Raw genomic sequence first — 13749 nt, 5'->3', positions numbered from 1 at the left:
GGCTTCTGTGGAACCAATCCCCCGCTGACAGCCAGGTGAGTGGCGGAGCCGATCCCCCACCGCAGGGAGTGCTGGGCAGCTCGGAGCAGCTTGCAGGTGGTGCCAGAGTGGAGGTAAGCACCTTCTAATTTATGCTTAAAGGTGCCCCTCACCTCCCCACTGGAGGCACCCACACCAGCTGCTACTAGCTGGCAGTCAAGGCTAAAGCACCTTGAAATGAGGAATAAAAGAAAAAATGTGGCGAAGTTATACTTACAACACTTAATAAATTTTATTTATATCCCACTCTATCCCATGAGCTCAGAGCAGTATACAGTCTATTTTTTTCTAAATGTTAATAAAGTCTGTGTATAATATGGCTCTTGTCTCTGGAAGAATCAGAAGTTCCTAAAAGTTGGGTATGTATCTGTTTAATGGGCGAACTCCATCCTATGGAGTAGTTAATTTTGCAATAAGAGGTTAATTTCCTAATAACACATGAAGCAGTCTTACAGATACGGGCCACTGGGCAATCTATAGAACTCTTTTCCACCAATGAATCTACTGATGAGCAAGCAACTCAGCATGCCTCTTTACATGACAAAAGGAGATGTGTATTATACTACTCTTTGCTGAGACAATCTGCAAAAAGAAGCAGAGAAACTGCATATCCACAATGAGCAGCAGAAGAATGTTTGGGGAGGAGGGAGAACAAGGAACTAGAGCTTATCCCTAAAATAAAAAATAAAAAAGCAACCACCCATACCAGTATACATGTCCCAGAAGCGAAAGCGTGAAGCACGCAGAGTCACCAAACTCTGTCACAATATCGTCGTGGCTTTTCTGTTTGTTGAACACTCCACCAGACAAGATCTGCTCTCCTTCTGCAAGTCTGTTTAAATATAGTAATAGTAATAATAATTAGGAACAATAAAATATTTAGAGAACAAAATGAAGGTCAGCACTAATACCTTAGCCAACAGAAGTGCAAACCAACACTAGGGATGTGCATGAAACTGGTTTGGTGCTTCTTTTCTGGAGAGCCAAACTGGTTCTGTCGACCGGTGTTCAAACCGGTTCCGGTGGCGGGGTTTGCTTTAAGTGACAGGGAAGGCGCTGCCTACCTGTCTGCCCCCACCCAACCGCTTTTCCCTCACCGGCACTCTCCCAAAAATCATGGATGCGGCTGCAGCCCTGTTCAGCATTGCCACACAAATAACCGATGCACATGTGCGCCGTGTGCATGCACATTGGCCATTTGTGTGGTGATGCTGAATGGGGCTGCAAGGAGGAACGCTGCAGCCTCACACCCACGCTATTTGGAAGAGCATCAGTTGGGAAAAGCGGAAGGGCAGTCTTCCGGTGGGCGTCTCTGATGCCCACCCGGCCCGCTCCCCCGCCCCCCGCTCGCGGTTTCTCCTGCCTCCTGCCACCGCCGCCTCCTCTTCCTGGCGGCCCAGCCACCTCCTGACTCTGGCGGGCGCGCAGGCCACTTCCTCACCACGGCTGGGGCCACCGCCGGCTCCTCATAGTGGCCACTGCCATTTCCCCCGGCAGCAGCTCAACAGCCTCCTGCCACACATGAGCTCCCGCCGCCTCAGCCTATCAGGAGCCTCCACCGCCCAGCCAATCAGCTGGGTGCCAGGATACATATTCTAAAGGTGCAACCAGGAGGATTATATATAAAGATAAAGTGATGCACATTGAGGCATAAATCTGTATGTTTGCATAGACAGATGGGGTCTGACCCAGCGGTGACTACTTAGAAAACAAATATTTGTGGACAGTTCAATGAAAACATCAAATTAGTGTGTGGCAGTTGTGGAAAAGTTCCATGTTAGGGATCATGAGAATAGGGGGACTGAAAATAAAACTCTGCTTTGGCTACATTTGAAATCCTGTGTATAGTTCTAATTATTCCTTCTCAAAAGTGACATTGTAGAGCTGGAAAAGATGCAAAAAAGAACCACCAGATTAATCAGGTAGTTAGAGCATCTTCTACTTACTACAAGGAAAGGCTAAAAATGTCTGGAGCTTTAGAAAAAAATGACTAAGGGAAAACATGGCAGAAGTTTATAAAGTTACACACAGGATGAAAAAAGGAGATCCAGAGAAAATTGTCTCCCTTCCGCAAAATATGAGAACCTGGGGTTATCCAATGAAACCGACTGGCAGTAGATTCAGGACAGAAAAAATAATTGCACAATGCATAATTAATTAATGGAATTCACTGCCACAAACTGTGGTGATGGTCATCAGATTAGATGGTGTTAAAAAGGAGACTAGACAAACTTGTGGAGAATACATCTATCCTCCAGGTCAGAGGCAGTATGCCACTGAATACCAGTTGCTGGGGAACAGCAGGAGGAGAGGGCATATATGTCCTGTGTGTGGGCTTTCTAGAAGCATCTGATTAGCTGATGCTGGACTAGATGGACCTTTTGTTAGATTTAGCATAACTTCTGATGTTCTTATTTCCTTTTCAAGGCTTTCAGTGCCTTTTGGAAACATTTGTTGAAAAGCGGTATATAAATGTTGTTGAGTGATTTCTAGAATATGGAACATTATTTATTCAGTCCACATCTAAAGGAGACACAAGTTTTGGGCAGTACAGAAATATTTTAAATAAAATAAATTAAGAAAATAAAAGTGAAAATGATTATCACTATGTGATAAACCTGAGATCTGAAGGGCCAATGAACAGAGTTGTTGTCAAAAATGTTACAACTTCCAATAGCACTAACTAACAAGAGGCAACTTACTTGCTGAGGTCAATGCAGCACTTGGCAAGCAAATATTTACATTGTGGGGTGGTACAACTGTGTCCTTTAAGGAGCCTGTATGCCTTGTATGCCTTTCCTGAGCGATAGTAACAGGTTGCCAATAAGAAAAGGGCATCTTCTGAATGCACTGAAATGGAAAGTGTGGGGAAGAGTGTTAGGATCATTCTATTACCTGAAGCTTTGGATACAAGGAACTAAGGTGCATACTAATTGTTGGATAGAAAATTGTTCTATCTATCATCTAAGAAAACTGAACTAAAATCTAAAAAATCTAAAATCTAGCATCAAAGAAAACTGAACAATTAGTTGACTCAGTGACATTCCCTTTAGTGGCCAACAAGAAGGATCTCTACATCAGCACCATAGAGGAACATCACACCCTGCTGTACTCAGAGGCACTCTAACCCTCAGACCTTGGGGCCCCGGTCTGTGGTCTTCAAGGTCTGATGGGGCCTCCAAATGTCCGGGGGGCCTCCTAGAGCCACACTGCGACTGCCCGCTGTGGCAAAGCTATGTAGTGTTTGTTCGTTTTATATCAAAGCTGCTGCGCAGCCGAGGTGTGGTTGTGGGGGGAGGGTTGGCCAAGCAGTTGAACTCCTCCCCCCCCCCCGGCGCCAGCGGCAGGGGGAGCAACCACTGGGCACATCCTCTCGACCCAGCGGCTGTAGTAAACTGCGAGGTAAGCCTGCACAGTTCAGAGGAAAATCGGCACAAGCCTGTGACATCACAGGCTTGCAACGATCTTCCTCTGAACTGTACAGGCCGCTTCACAGTTCACTACAGCCTCTAGGCCAAGAGGATGTGCCCAGCGGTTGCTCCTCCGCCATTGCCGACGGGGAGGAGGAGGAGGAGGATGACAACGACGACAATGCCGACTGCTGCTGCTGCTGGGCACGCACACACACACACACACACACACACACCCAGCAACCACCCCTCGGCTGCGCGGCAATTTTGATTTATTTTTTTAAAAACCCAACCATTTAAGTTCACTGCAAGAGACCCCCAAAAGTAGGTTTCAGGGGCTTTACGGCGGGCTGGGGAGGGCGGACCTCAGTGAAGGGCTGGTCCGGGCACCAAAATCACCTAGGTGCATCCCTGGCTGTACTCTAGACAACAACTAACCTACTCAGCGCAAGAGATGTGTACAATACCAATCTCAGTTAGTGATGCAAATAGGAAACAAAATCTCTGGCAGGCATTGTAAATCTTGATGGCCAGTCCCTTCTTAAGAATGCCCTTTTAACACTACCTCTCCCATCTGTGGGTCATGTCTCTTTTTAAAAGAATAGTTATGAAATAATGTATTATAATAATAAAAAGAACCTCACAGCATAAAGTACCTTTCTCTTACCACTTAACAACTGTACTCTTCTAGAACAGCCCTTAAAAATGTTCTTATTCTGTATGGCATTTAATAATTAATTTAGTTTTATGCTCCTGGTGTATATGGTCTTGCTGCTTTTATTTTATATACTACCCCATCCACATGGCTCTGGGCGGTGCACAATAATAAAAATAAAACCCACAAATCAATCCTTTAAAAAACTATCATTACAGAACAATTTTGAAACAGCACAAAACCATTAACAATTAAAACATTTAAAACAGTTTAAAAACCCTGGAAGGCCAGGCCAAACAGATAGGTTTTTTTAGGTCTCTCCTGAAAGCCGACAATGAACTCAAACTACGGATTTCTGCCAGGAGTGCATTCCACAGCCCAGGAGCAGCTACGGAGAAAGTCCACCTTTGAGTTGCCACCAGAGGTACCGGTAGTAACTGGAGATGGACCTCCTCAGATGACCTTAACGTGTAGTGGGGATCATGCAGAAGAAGGCACTCTAAGGTAACACGGACCTAAGGTAATAACCAGCACTTTGTATTTTGCCTGGAAACAGCAGCAGCCAGTGCAACTGTATAAAAACAGGCATAATATGGCCTCTCTGGGTTACCCCAGAGACCAGTCTGGCTGCCACTTTTTGAACTAACTGAAGTTTCCGAACTATGTACAATGGCAGCCCCACTTAGAGCGCATTGCAGTAGTAGAGCCTGGAGGTTACCAGCTGATGCACCACTGTTTTGAGGTCATCCTCTTCAAGGAATGGAAGCAGCTGTTAAATCAGCCTAAGCTGATCAAAAGAACTTCTGGACATAGCCTGCACCTGAGATACCAGGGTGAGGCCTGGATCCAGGAGTACTCCCAAGCTGTGTACCTATTCCTTCCGGGGGAGTGTAACCCCATCCAGCACCAGAAGATCTAACTCACCCCTCAGATTCTGAGCCCCTACAATGAGCACCTCCTTTCTGCTTGGATTCAGTTTCAATTTGCTATCCTTCATCCAGCCCACTACTGCCTGCATTTAGATAATGAATGCCATTTCCTGATGAGAAGGATGAAGAGGAGAAGTCAATTTGGGTGTCATCAGCATACTGATAACACCCAGCACCAAATCTCCTGCTGATCTCATCCAGTGGTTTCATGTAGACATTAAAAAGCACTGATGACAGAATGGAGCCCTGAGAGACTCCATATAACAGCTCCTGTTTTGAGGACCAGCTGTCACCAAGCTCCACCATCTGAAATTTACCCGAGAGATAGGAGCGTAACCACTGCAAAGCAGTGCCCCCTATCCCCAACTTCCCCAGGAGATCCAGAAGGATACCATGGTTGATGGTATCAAACGCCACTGAGAGATCTAAAGGAACCAGAAGAATCACATTCCCTCTGTCGAATCTCCAGTAGAGGTCATCCATCACGTCAACCAAGGCTGTCTCAACTCCATAGCCCGCTCTAAAGCCAGTTTGAAATGGGTCTAGATAATCAGTTTCCTCCAAAACTGCCTGGAGTTGGTCGGCCACTACCCTCTCAATCACCTTGCACAACCAAGGGAGATTGGCCTATAACTATCCATCGCTAAGTGATCCAAGGAAGGCTTCTTAAGGAGTGGTCTAACCATTGCCTCTTTCAAACAAGGAGGCACCCTACTCTCCCTCAGCAATGCATTTATGATATTAATTAGGCCACCTCCAACAATCTCCCTGCTAGATAAAAGCAGCCAAGTCGAGCAAGGGTCCAGAGAACAAGTGGCTGGCCGCACCGCCTCAAGCAGCTTGCCCACATCCTCAGGCATAACAGATTGAAACTGATCCAATCTAACACTGAAAGAGGGATTGCTGGACACCCCCTTCATAGACTTTGCAGAAATAGTGGAGTCCAAGTTGGCCTGAATACAGGAGATTTTGTCTGTAAGAAACCCATTAAAAGCATCACAGCAGAACGTTTCTGTAGACTGATTTAAGACAGGAGCGGAAATTAAACTTCTCACAACCCAAGACAGCTCTGCTGAACACGAACCTGCAGAAGCAATGTGTGTAGACCAAAATCTTTTTTTTTTTTTGCTGCATGCACCGCCACTGCATAAACCTTCAAATGGGTCCTATGCTGTGTCCTGTCAAATTTGAGCCAAGTTCTCCTCCACTTACGTTCCAGTCGCCTACCTTGCTGCTTCAGCCCCCGCAACTCCTCTGTATACCAAGGGGCCATTTTTGAAGCAGGTCAGAAGGGATGCTTAGGAGCAATCATGTCTACCGCCCTGGTGAGTTCCCTATTCCAGGTTCCCACCAGGGCATCAACTGGCAGCACCAACATTAAAACCCTCCAAAGTTTTTTTGAATCCTACAGAATCCAGCAGCCTTTTTGGGTGGACCATCCTAATAGGTCCACCTTTTGTGTCATTTGTTGTACTGTAATGTATTTTATTGTTTTAATAATGTATAGGATTAGTTTTTGTGTGTTATTACCACTTTTTAATATACACTGTCTTGTGAAATGATATTTTAAAATATTTTGGGCAGACCATCCTAATAGATATGATATATCTATTAATATCTTAAATGACATTTATATGATATAAATAAATACCCTGTCTTCATAGAACAAAGAAGCAAGGGTTCCTTCCAGATAGATGGCAGGGCTCTCACACAAGTCTGCCCTGTGTTCTAGCATTTTTCTTTTTAAATATTAAGCACTGCCCTCACCTTCATTGAAAGTACAACAAAAACAAGGAGTATTTAAAGCTTATAGTAGCATTCCTATACTATCAGCCAGCTTTATGCTAGTACTTTGTACACAACAATATATGCTCACTTTCACTACTCATTTCTCATTTATGACCTGGTGAACAATGATGTAACTGTAGCTCTCCACAATAATACCTAGACAAACTCACAAGAAGCACAAACCTAATACCCCAGGAGGTACATACCTTCTGCATACAGTCTCTCTGCCAGAAACACTGCATCTCGATAAGCATAATGATTAAGCGCTTGCCATATAGCAGCCTGTATGAAGTTGGGAGTGGGGGATGGGTGGGAAAAGAAAAATGATTAGCAGTGTAAACACAAACAGTCAAGAGACTCAAGCAATCAATGCTAAATACATAAAGAAACCAACAAAAATAATAAACCAACTGCAGTTCTAACAACATTTCTATTTTAATAGGGGCTTGCTATGGCTTTATTTCCCAAATAATACATCCCATTTCACAATAATTTTGCAAGATCATCATCATTTTGGTGTTTTAACTTCTTTTACTGGTTTTAACTATGATTATTGTAGGTCACCTTGAAGACCAATCAGGTTGAAAAGCAGGCTAGACATTCAATAAAGAAAGGAAGAAAATTAAAAAACAAAACAAAATGGATCTAGTAAAAATACTTTCACAATTTAAAAAAATTATTTTTACTGTAGTTCCTATTCCACTACAGTATGAAAGGACACATGTTTTCAACTAATTTCTATGAAACACACATTCAGGGTCATTTTATAAAATGAGTCAACGTAACTGCTATCATATCTTATGAATCTCTCAGACATTTCTCAGGGCTGCTCAGCTTCGACCTTCCTGCAGATGTTGGCCTACAACTCCTATCATCCCTGGCTATTAACCACTGTGGCTGAGGATTATGGGAGTTGTAGTCCAAAAACCAATGGGGGGGCCTAAGTTGCAAGAGTAAATTCTCCAACTTCTTACCACTATCTTAGCCATATATTTGGGATGGAAATTTTTCCATGGAAAAATAAAGCATGTGAAAATTTTCATTTCTAAAATATCTGCTTGGGGGTAAAAACCAAAAAAGAAATGAAAATGTATGATACAGTAAAGGGGAAAATAATGTGATGGAGATGCTTTTTAAAAAACAAAACTGTATCAAGAGTTCAGACAACATGCCAAATCAGACAACAATCTATTTAGGGCATCATGAAAATTTGTATAGTAATTTGAGAAAAATATTGGTGCAAACTAGGGGCAAATTTGGATGGGTCCCCCTGCATTTTTCCAGTTCAAAATTTTCTGTGAAATTCTCTGATCTTAGCCAAAATATTCCATGGAGCGCCCACTCCTCAATGGTATAGTACATGCCTTGCATGCAGAAGGTCCCAAGTTCAATATATTGGCATCTTCTTAATTGTTAGCTGGTAGTTATAGCAAAGCTCCAACTAAGCAGAGATATTGCCCCTGCAACTCAGAAGAGATTGAGTCAGTTGCCCATGTGCTTTTGTGGTGTGTCTTTTATACGGACCTTAGGCATAGGCTAACTGAACCCGTTTTTTAAAAATCTTCCGAGACAATTGGAAAAATTATGTCAAATATTTGTTAATAATCAAGGATTCATCAGTCACACACCTAGATGCAAAATTCTATTGCTCCACCATACGAGCCCGTCACAATCTGTTGGCTAATGGGTCAAATTAATGCATTGCTACATAAGTATGTCTGTGTATAAATATACATAACTGTTTTAGATGTACTGGTTCTGGTCTAAGACTGTAATAAAGACTGACTAACTGATCTTAGCCAAGAAATTCCATGGAGGGCCCACTTCTCAACGGTACAGTACATGCCTTGCATGCAGAAGGTCCCATGTTCAATATGCTTATATTTCCATTATACTGAACTTGTGAGCAGCTCACAAAGATCTTGAAATTCCACAATTTCAAGACCTTTGTGAGCTGCTGCCAATATTGGGCTTGACTGGACCACTGGTCTGGCTCACTATATGGTAGTTTCATATCTCACTCAAGTTACAAACCATAACGTTTTCCTATAAATTTAGTAAAAGAGCTGGCACTCCCATATTAGGATACTTATTCCAAGCATCAAAAAGTTAACTTCTTTACTCTTCAACAGTGAAGCTGCAGGTGACATTGAGTAGAGCCTGGCATTAGCTACAATCAAGGTGATGCTTTTGTTGTAGCTTCACACCATGTAGGTGGACTACAGCAAAGGCCAACATGATGCCGCCACAGTTTCGGTGCCCCTCCCCACTTTCCTCCTGCAATGAGTAGAAGAAAATAAATGACTATTTAGAAGTAACAAGTGTTTTCCCCAATTGTACTGCCCTTTCTCCCACCTCAACACAAAAAGAATAATGTTTCTCCTTGCAAAATCCAACATATGCCTCACATTTCCTCTCATCCACATTTAAATGATAGAGACAGAAGCAAGCAGCAAAAATGTAGATCAAAAAGCATAGGGGGCCTCAGTGGCATGAGAACATGTTTGGATATGCAGTACTGAGAAGTATGTGTTAGAAATTTGAAAAGCTACTACTACTACAAATATTTATATAGCGCTTTCAGCCAAAGTTCTCAAAGTGGTTTACTATACATCCTGAAGGTTTTTGAGAATGACTAGTACAGAGTGATGCTTCTACTTTCTGATCCAAGAAAGGTTACAGTGAGAACTCTTCATATAGCTCAGAAAGAGACGACACACAACACAAGTTGTGTGAAAGGTTCTTCTTGATCTATGTTCGATGTCCTCCCCTAGTGATTAAAATCCTCATGTTCCCAAATATTAATGATTCTGCAATACATTGTATTCTGAAGCCTGATCAGCCTTTCATTCATGTCAACAGGAACATCCCTACTGATCTGAATATGGGACAGGCCCTACATCACATTTTAGAACGGTAGCCAATCAACAGCCCTCAACAAATCCATTTCTGTCATTACAACACAGTAAACTGGGAACAATGCATACATTTGCTGAATACATATAACATTCTGGCTATAAAATTCAGTTTATCAAGGTCTGGAAGAGAACACAGGAGGAGATGCAAAGGGATCTGCAAAGGCAGATATTTCAGTCACATATCTTCAAGTTCTCTTCCCTTCAATAATCAAGGTTTCATGATTATGTAACCTTAAAGAAAGAAAATACAAAAAGAAAGAAATTACAAAATACTGTATTCTGCAAGTACTACCAGATTATTGTAATCTGTAGATAATCTCAATTTTTAGATACATCTGTGTAAATGAAAAGAAAAACTGAGATACACACTCATAAACCACAAAATATTAATACAGCGGCTAAGATTTCTTTACATCTATACAACAGGTGTGGATGGCATATTCAGTAGACAAATAGGGGCATTTATATGAAAGGGTCAGGGTGGGGAGCTAAGCAGTTTACACTGGAGTCCAGCCTCCACATAATAGTAATTATATAGCACTTTCCCTAACTTGTAAACAATCCCACAAGATCAGTACTACACTAATTTTGCAGACGTAAGGCTGAGGCTAAGAGACAGTGGCTTGCTTATAAAGTCCCTAATGAATTCATAGCAGGTGAGTTTTACAATTCTATCTTGCATCAACACAGGTTCAACAGGACATTTTGCAGAGTTTGAGGAAGAAGAACCAGTCTTTTTTCCAAATGTGATCCACAACGGAGAGAGAGAAAGGAAACTGCATGGTAGAAGCAAGGGTAGAAGCAAACATGGCACACAGGGAAAGAATGGAGCAGTTGTGATACTACCCAGGGAACTTGCATTGCTGACATTTTCCCCACCACTGCACAGCGCACAAGGCTAGTGCCTAAATATTTTGACATGTCTCTCAAAAGTTGATTCTCACACTCAGAATATTTTCCCAAGCTTTGCAAACATATTACACCAGCATTCATTATGTTGCCTAGACAGTAATACTGAAAATCAAAGAGACATTTAGGAGCCCATATACTTGCATCAAAGGGCTCCAAGATCATGGCAGATAGAAAGAGGGCATTGGATTCTTCCATGGAGAGGAAGAGGCTGTTATTTAGTCCTCCATTATTGTAGATCACTTGTAGTTACATCAATGGCAGCAAGACCTCAAGCGATTTCCAACTATTGTCCCCTAGCAAGACTGAAAATCAAATGCAAATCTGCTCATGCTACTACTGGAATCTCACACAAAATTGCAAGTATGGCTACTGCTGGAAGGCACAATACCATATGGGGAATCACGGACCAAAAACCAAACAGGAAACAACAAATCTGTGAAACAGTCTAGATATATGTTTGTGTCATATATATTGACCTTCTAGACTTCTGTTGGAAGGCAGCAGGTCACATTAAAATCTCCTTTAAATACCTAAGGAAGAATAAAAGGCACAGAGACCTAGCACACCAATTTCAAGAGAGATTTTATACAACCATAGATATAAGGTCTGCAACAGTACATATCAATTTTGAGTATAAATATTAAGAGAGATCAGGGTGGGCAAAAGCAACATTAAAGAAGGCCAGATTTCAAATGTAATACACCTGAAATTGAAACAAGAAAACTCTTCTAGCCTGTGCACCTGAAATTAAACTCAATGGATAATTTGGTTGACATTCCTTGCTCCTGCCCTTGGGCAAGCAGACCTTATGCCACCCCTACCCACCGCAAAAAAGGAGGAGGGGGAGAGTATAGAAATATATGTTCACAGTATGTTCTAAGGTCCAGGGACAGGGATAACAGAGAATAAAAATATTTGCCAACAAAATACTTTTTGAGCCACTAAAAGTCAAAACAAGCAATGGATCACAAGTTCTCTGGTTTTGATTGGGCAAGGACTGACCATTAGGCAAAGTCAATGAGACTTGGAGAAGCCGCTGCCCGTCTGTGTAGACCATGCTGAGCTAGATGGACCTATGGTCCGACTCAGTATATGGCAGCTTCCTATGTTCCTATGACTCTCGACTTTCCAGGAGTTCTCTATGCTTCCCTACCTTGAAGTATGACAGATGTTGTCACAGAAGTATGCAAGCCTTTGAATTACACAGAACCCTTCATCAGGTGCACACTAAAGCTGCTCTCAGCAATTGCCCAAGTCCCTGGAAATCTGCAAAAGTCAGAACCCAAGCATCTCCTACATATATAGCAAAATGTTCTTGTTTGGCATAGCTTTCGGAGCTCAGAGTGAAAGGAGAAAAGAGGATATTTCTGAAGTGTATAAATCTTGTTGGTATATGCATATTATTATTATTATTATTCAGTTTCTGTACCGCCCTTCCAATAATGGCTCAGGGCGGTTTACAAAGAAAAATAACAAACAACAATAACAATAACAAAATATTATGTCTTGATAGCTTTTACATTATATATCACAGGGTCCCCCCCCCCATCATTTATAGCTTTTAACAGTCAGTTAAGTACAGTGACCGAGAAAGAGGAAAGGGAGAAAAGTGTTTTGTGGAATGTGCACAGGCGATATAAAAGAATCAATGGAATTGTAATATTTAGGACAAAAAAGCACAGTGGAATTAAACAAAAATGAGCAAATAGGTCAATATTATTATAATAAAGAAGGGAAAGGCAGACTACACTGAGGGCTGGAAAATTGCAGCTGCCTGGTCAGCTATGTTCCTAAAATAGTAATGATGGGCCCTAGGCCTTTCAAATTTTCCCCAACACTGTTCTGTGCTGGGATGCCACCTGAAAATCTCATGCTGGATTCCAGGCTCTCAAAATATTGTTCCAGCCCTAGTCACACACTTTTTCCTGCAGCAAGGGCAGGTGGGGACTAAAAACACAGGACCCTCTTTAGGAGCAGCACTGGCTGCTAGATCACTGGAAGATTACCAACAGAGCTGGAAGAGAAAGAGGAAATACAAGGTGAGGAAGGGGCCTCCCCAACAAGATCCCTGCATAATAGTTATAATATTCTAGGGAGGGGTAAAGGTGGTGCATTGTAGTAACCTGGGGAAGCAAAGACCAAAAATGGTGATGGGGGGGAGAATATATATGCATCTTTCCCATTCATGGGAAAGAAAAAGATGACTGGAATGGTTAAGAAGCAATAGAGAAGGTTGAGAGTACCTGATGCTGCTAAGTGGGTACGGACTGCCCATTCCCCTGAACAGGAGCCCAATGTAAAAGCAGGATATTAGTACAAGTAATTTAAAAACAAGACAACAAGGTCGAGAAGACCGAAAAGAGAAGGGGGGTGTCCTCACTGGGAAGGTGAAAGGGCAAACGATACAAGAGCAGGTCCGAGAAAAGGGGACAATTCTAGAAAAAGGGTAGCTGGTAGATGGAGGGTCGAAAAGCAAAAGGTCATTCTTGGGGGAAGAAAGAGAGAATGGCTGATAGTTGATATTTACGGGGGTGTAATTAAGGACATGAAGTGAGCCGGACCATTTAAACCAAACCAAAGCAGGGCTCTTTCCAGGGAAGGGGAGAAGGTGGCCCATCACTGCAGGGGTGCAGTGCGCGACAGCCCCGGGGGCGGAGGAATACAAGAAGAGTTGCATTAAAGAATGAGGCTCTCTCCCCCCAACCTTCCCTACTTCCGAGTAGGGAGGAAAGGGGGTTCCTGAGGGAGCCTTATGCTGTCAGGGCAGCAAGGAGAGGGGTAAGAGCCCGACTACTTCCTTGGCACTCCCTCCCTCTCTCCCCTTCCCAGTACAGGCCTATCGCCACCGGGGTCGGTACCTGGACGGGTTCCTGCAGCACCGTCATCCTGCCCCGACTCCCCCCTCAGGGAAAGGACCCGGATGAGGGAGGTGGGGGGAGGGCGCCCCCTTCTCTCTCCTCTCCCCCCCTTTCTCCTCCTGACAGACTCAGACTCCGCCTCAGTCGGTGACGCGTCGGCGGCGACCCGGACCCCGTCTCATTTAAACTGGTAGCGACCGTTAACCGAGCCGTGAAGGAGGGAAGGTAAAGGAAGGGAAG

The 13749-nt window shown here is 43.1% G+C and overlaps 1 protein-coding gene across 3 annotated transcripts in view; it reads right to left on the bottom strand.

Moving 5' to 3' along the window:
* CDC27 (cell division cycle 27) overlaps nucleotides 1-13749 on the bottom strand; it is a 78588-nt gene extending 64839 nt beyond the window's left edge. For 2 of the 3 annotated variants that reach the window (XM_053263251.1, XM_053263252.1), the window contains exons 1-4: nucleotides 13510-13749; nucleotides 7028-7103; nucleotides 2742-2889; nucleotides 746-871 (exon numbers count right to left, since the gene is read on the bottom strand). In XM_053263251.1, coding sequence (XP_053119226.1) covers nucleotides 746-871; nucleotides 2742-2889; nucleotides 7028-7103; nucleotides 13510-13536 — 377 coding nt within the window. In that variant the 5' untranslated portion in view covers nucleotides 13537-13749. Of the gene's footprint in view, nucleotides 1-745; nucleotides 872-2741; nucleotides 2890-7027; nucleotides 7104-13509 lie in introns of those variants that run through there. The other variant, XM_053263253.1, reaches the window with a different exon arrangement.

This window comes from Hemicordylus capensis, chromosome 6, assembly GCF_027244095.1.
Source record: "Hemicordylus capensis ecotype Gifberg chromosome 6, rHemCap1.1.pri, whole genome shotgun sequence".
In the NCBI taxonomy this organism is placed as follows: Eukaryota; Metazoa; Chordata; class Lepidosauria; order Squamata; family Cordylidae; genus Hemicordylus; species Hemicordylus capensis.
Note: the sequence above shows the minus strand (reverse complement) of the source record. Positions and strands in the feature narration are given on the sequence as shown.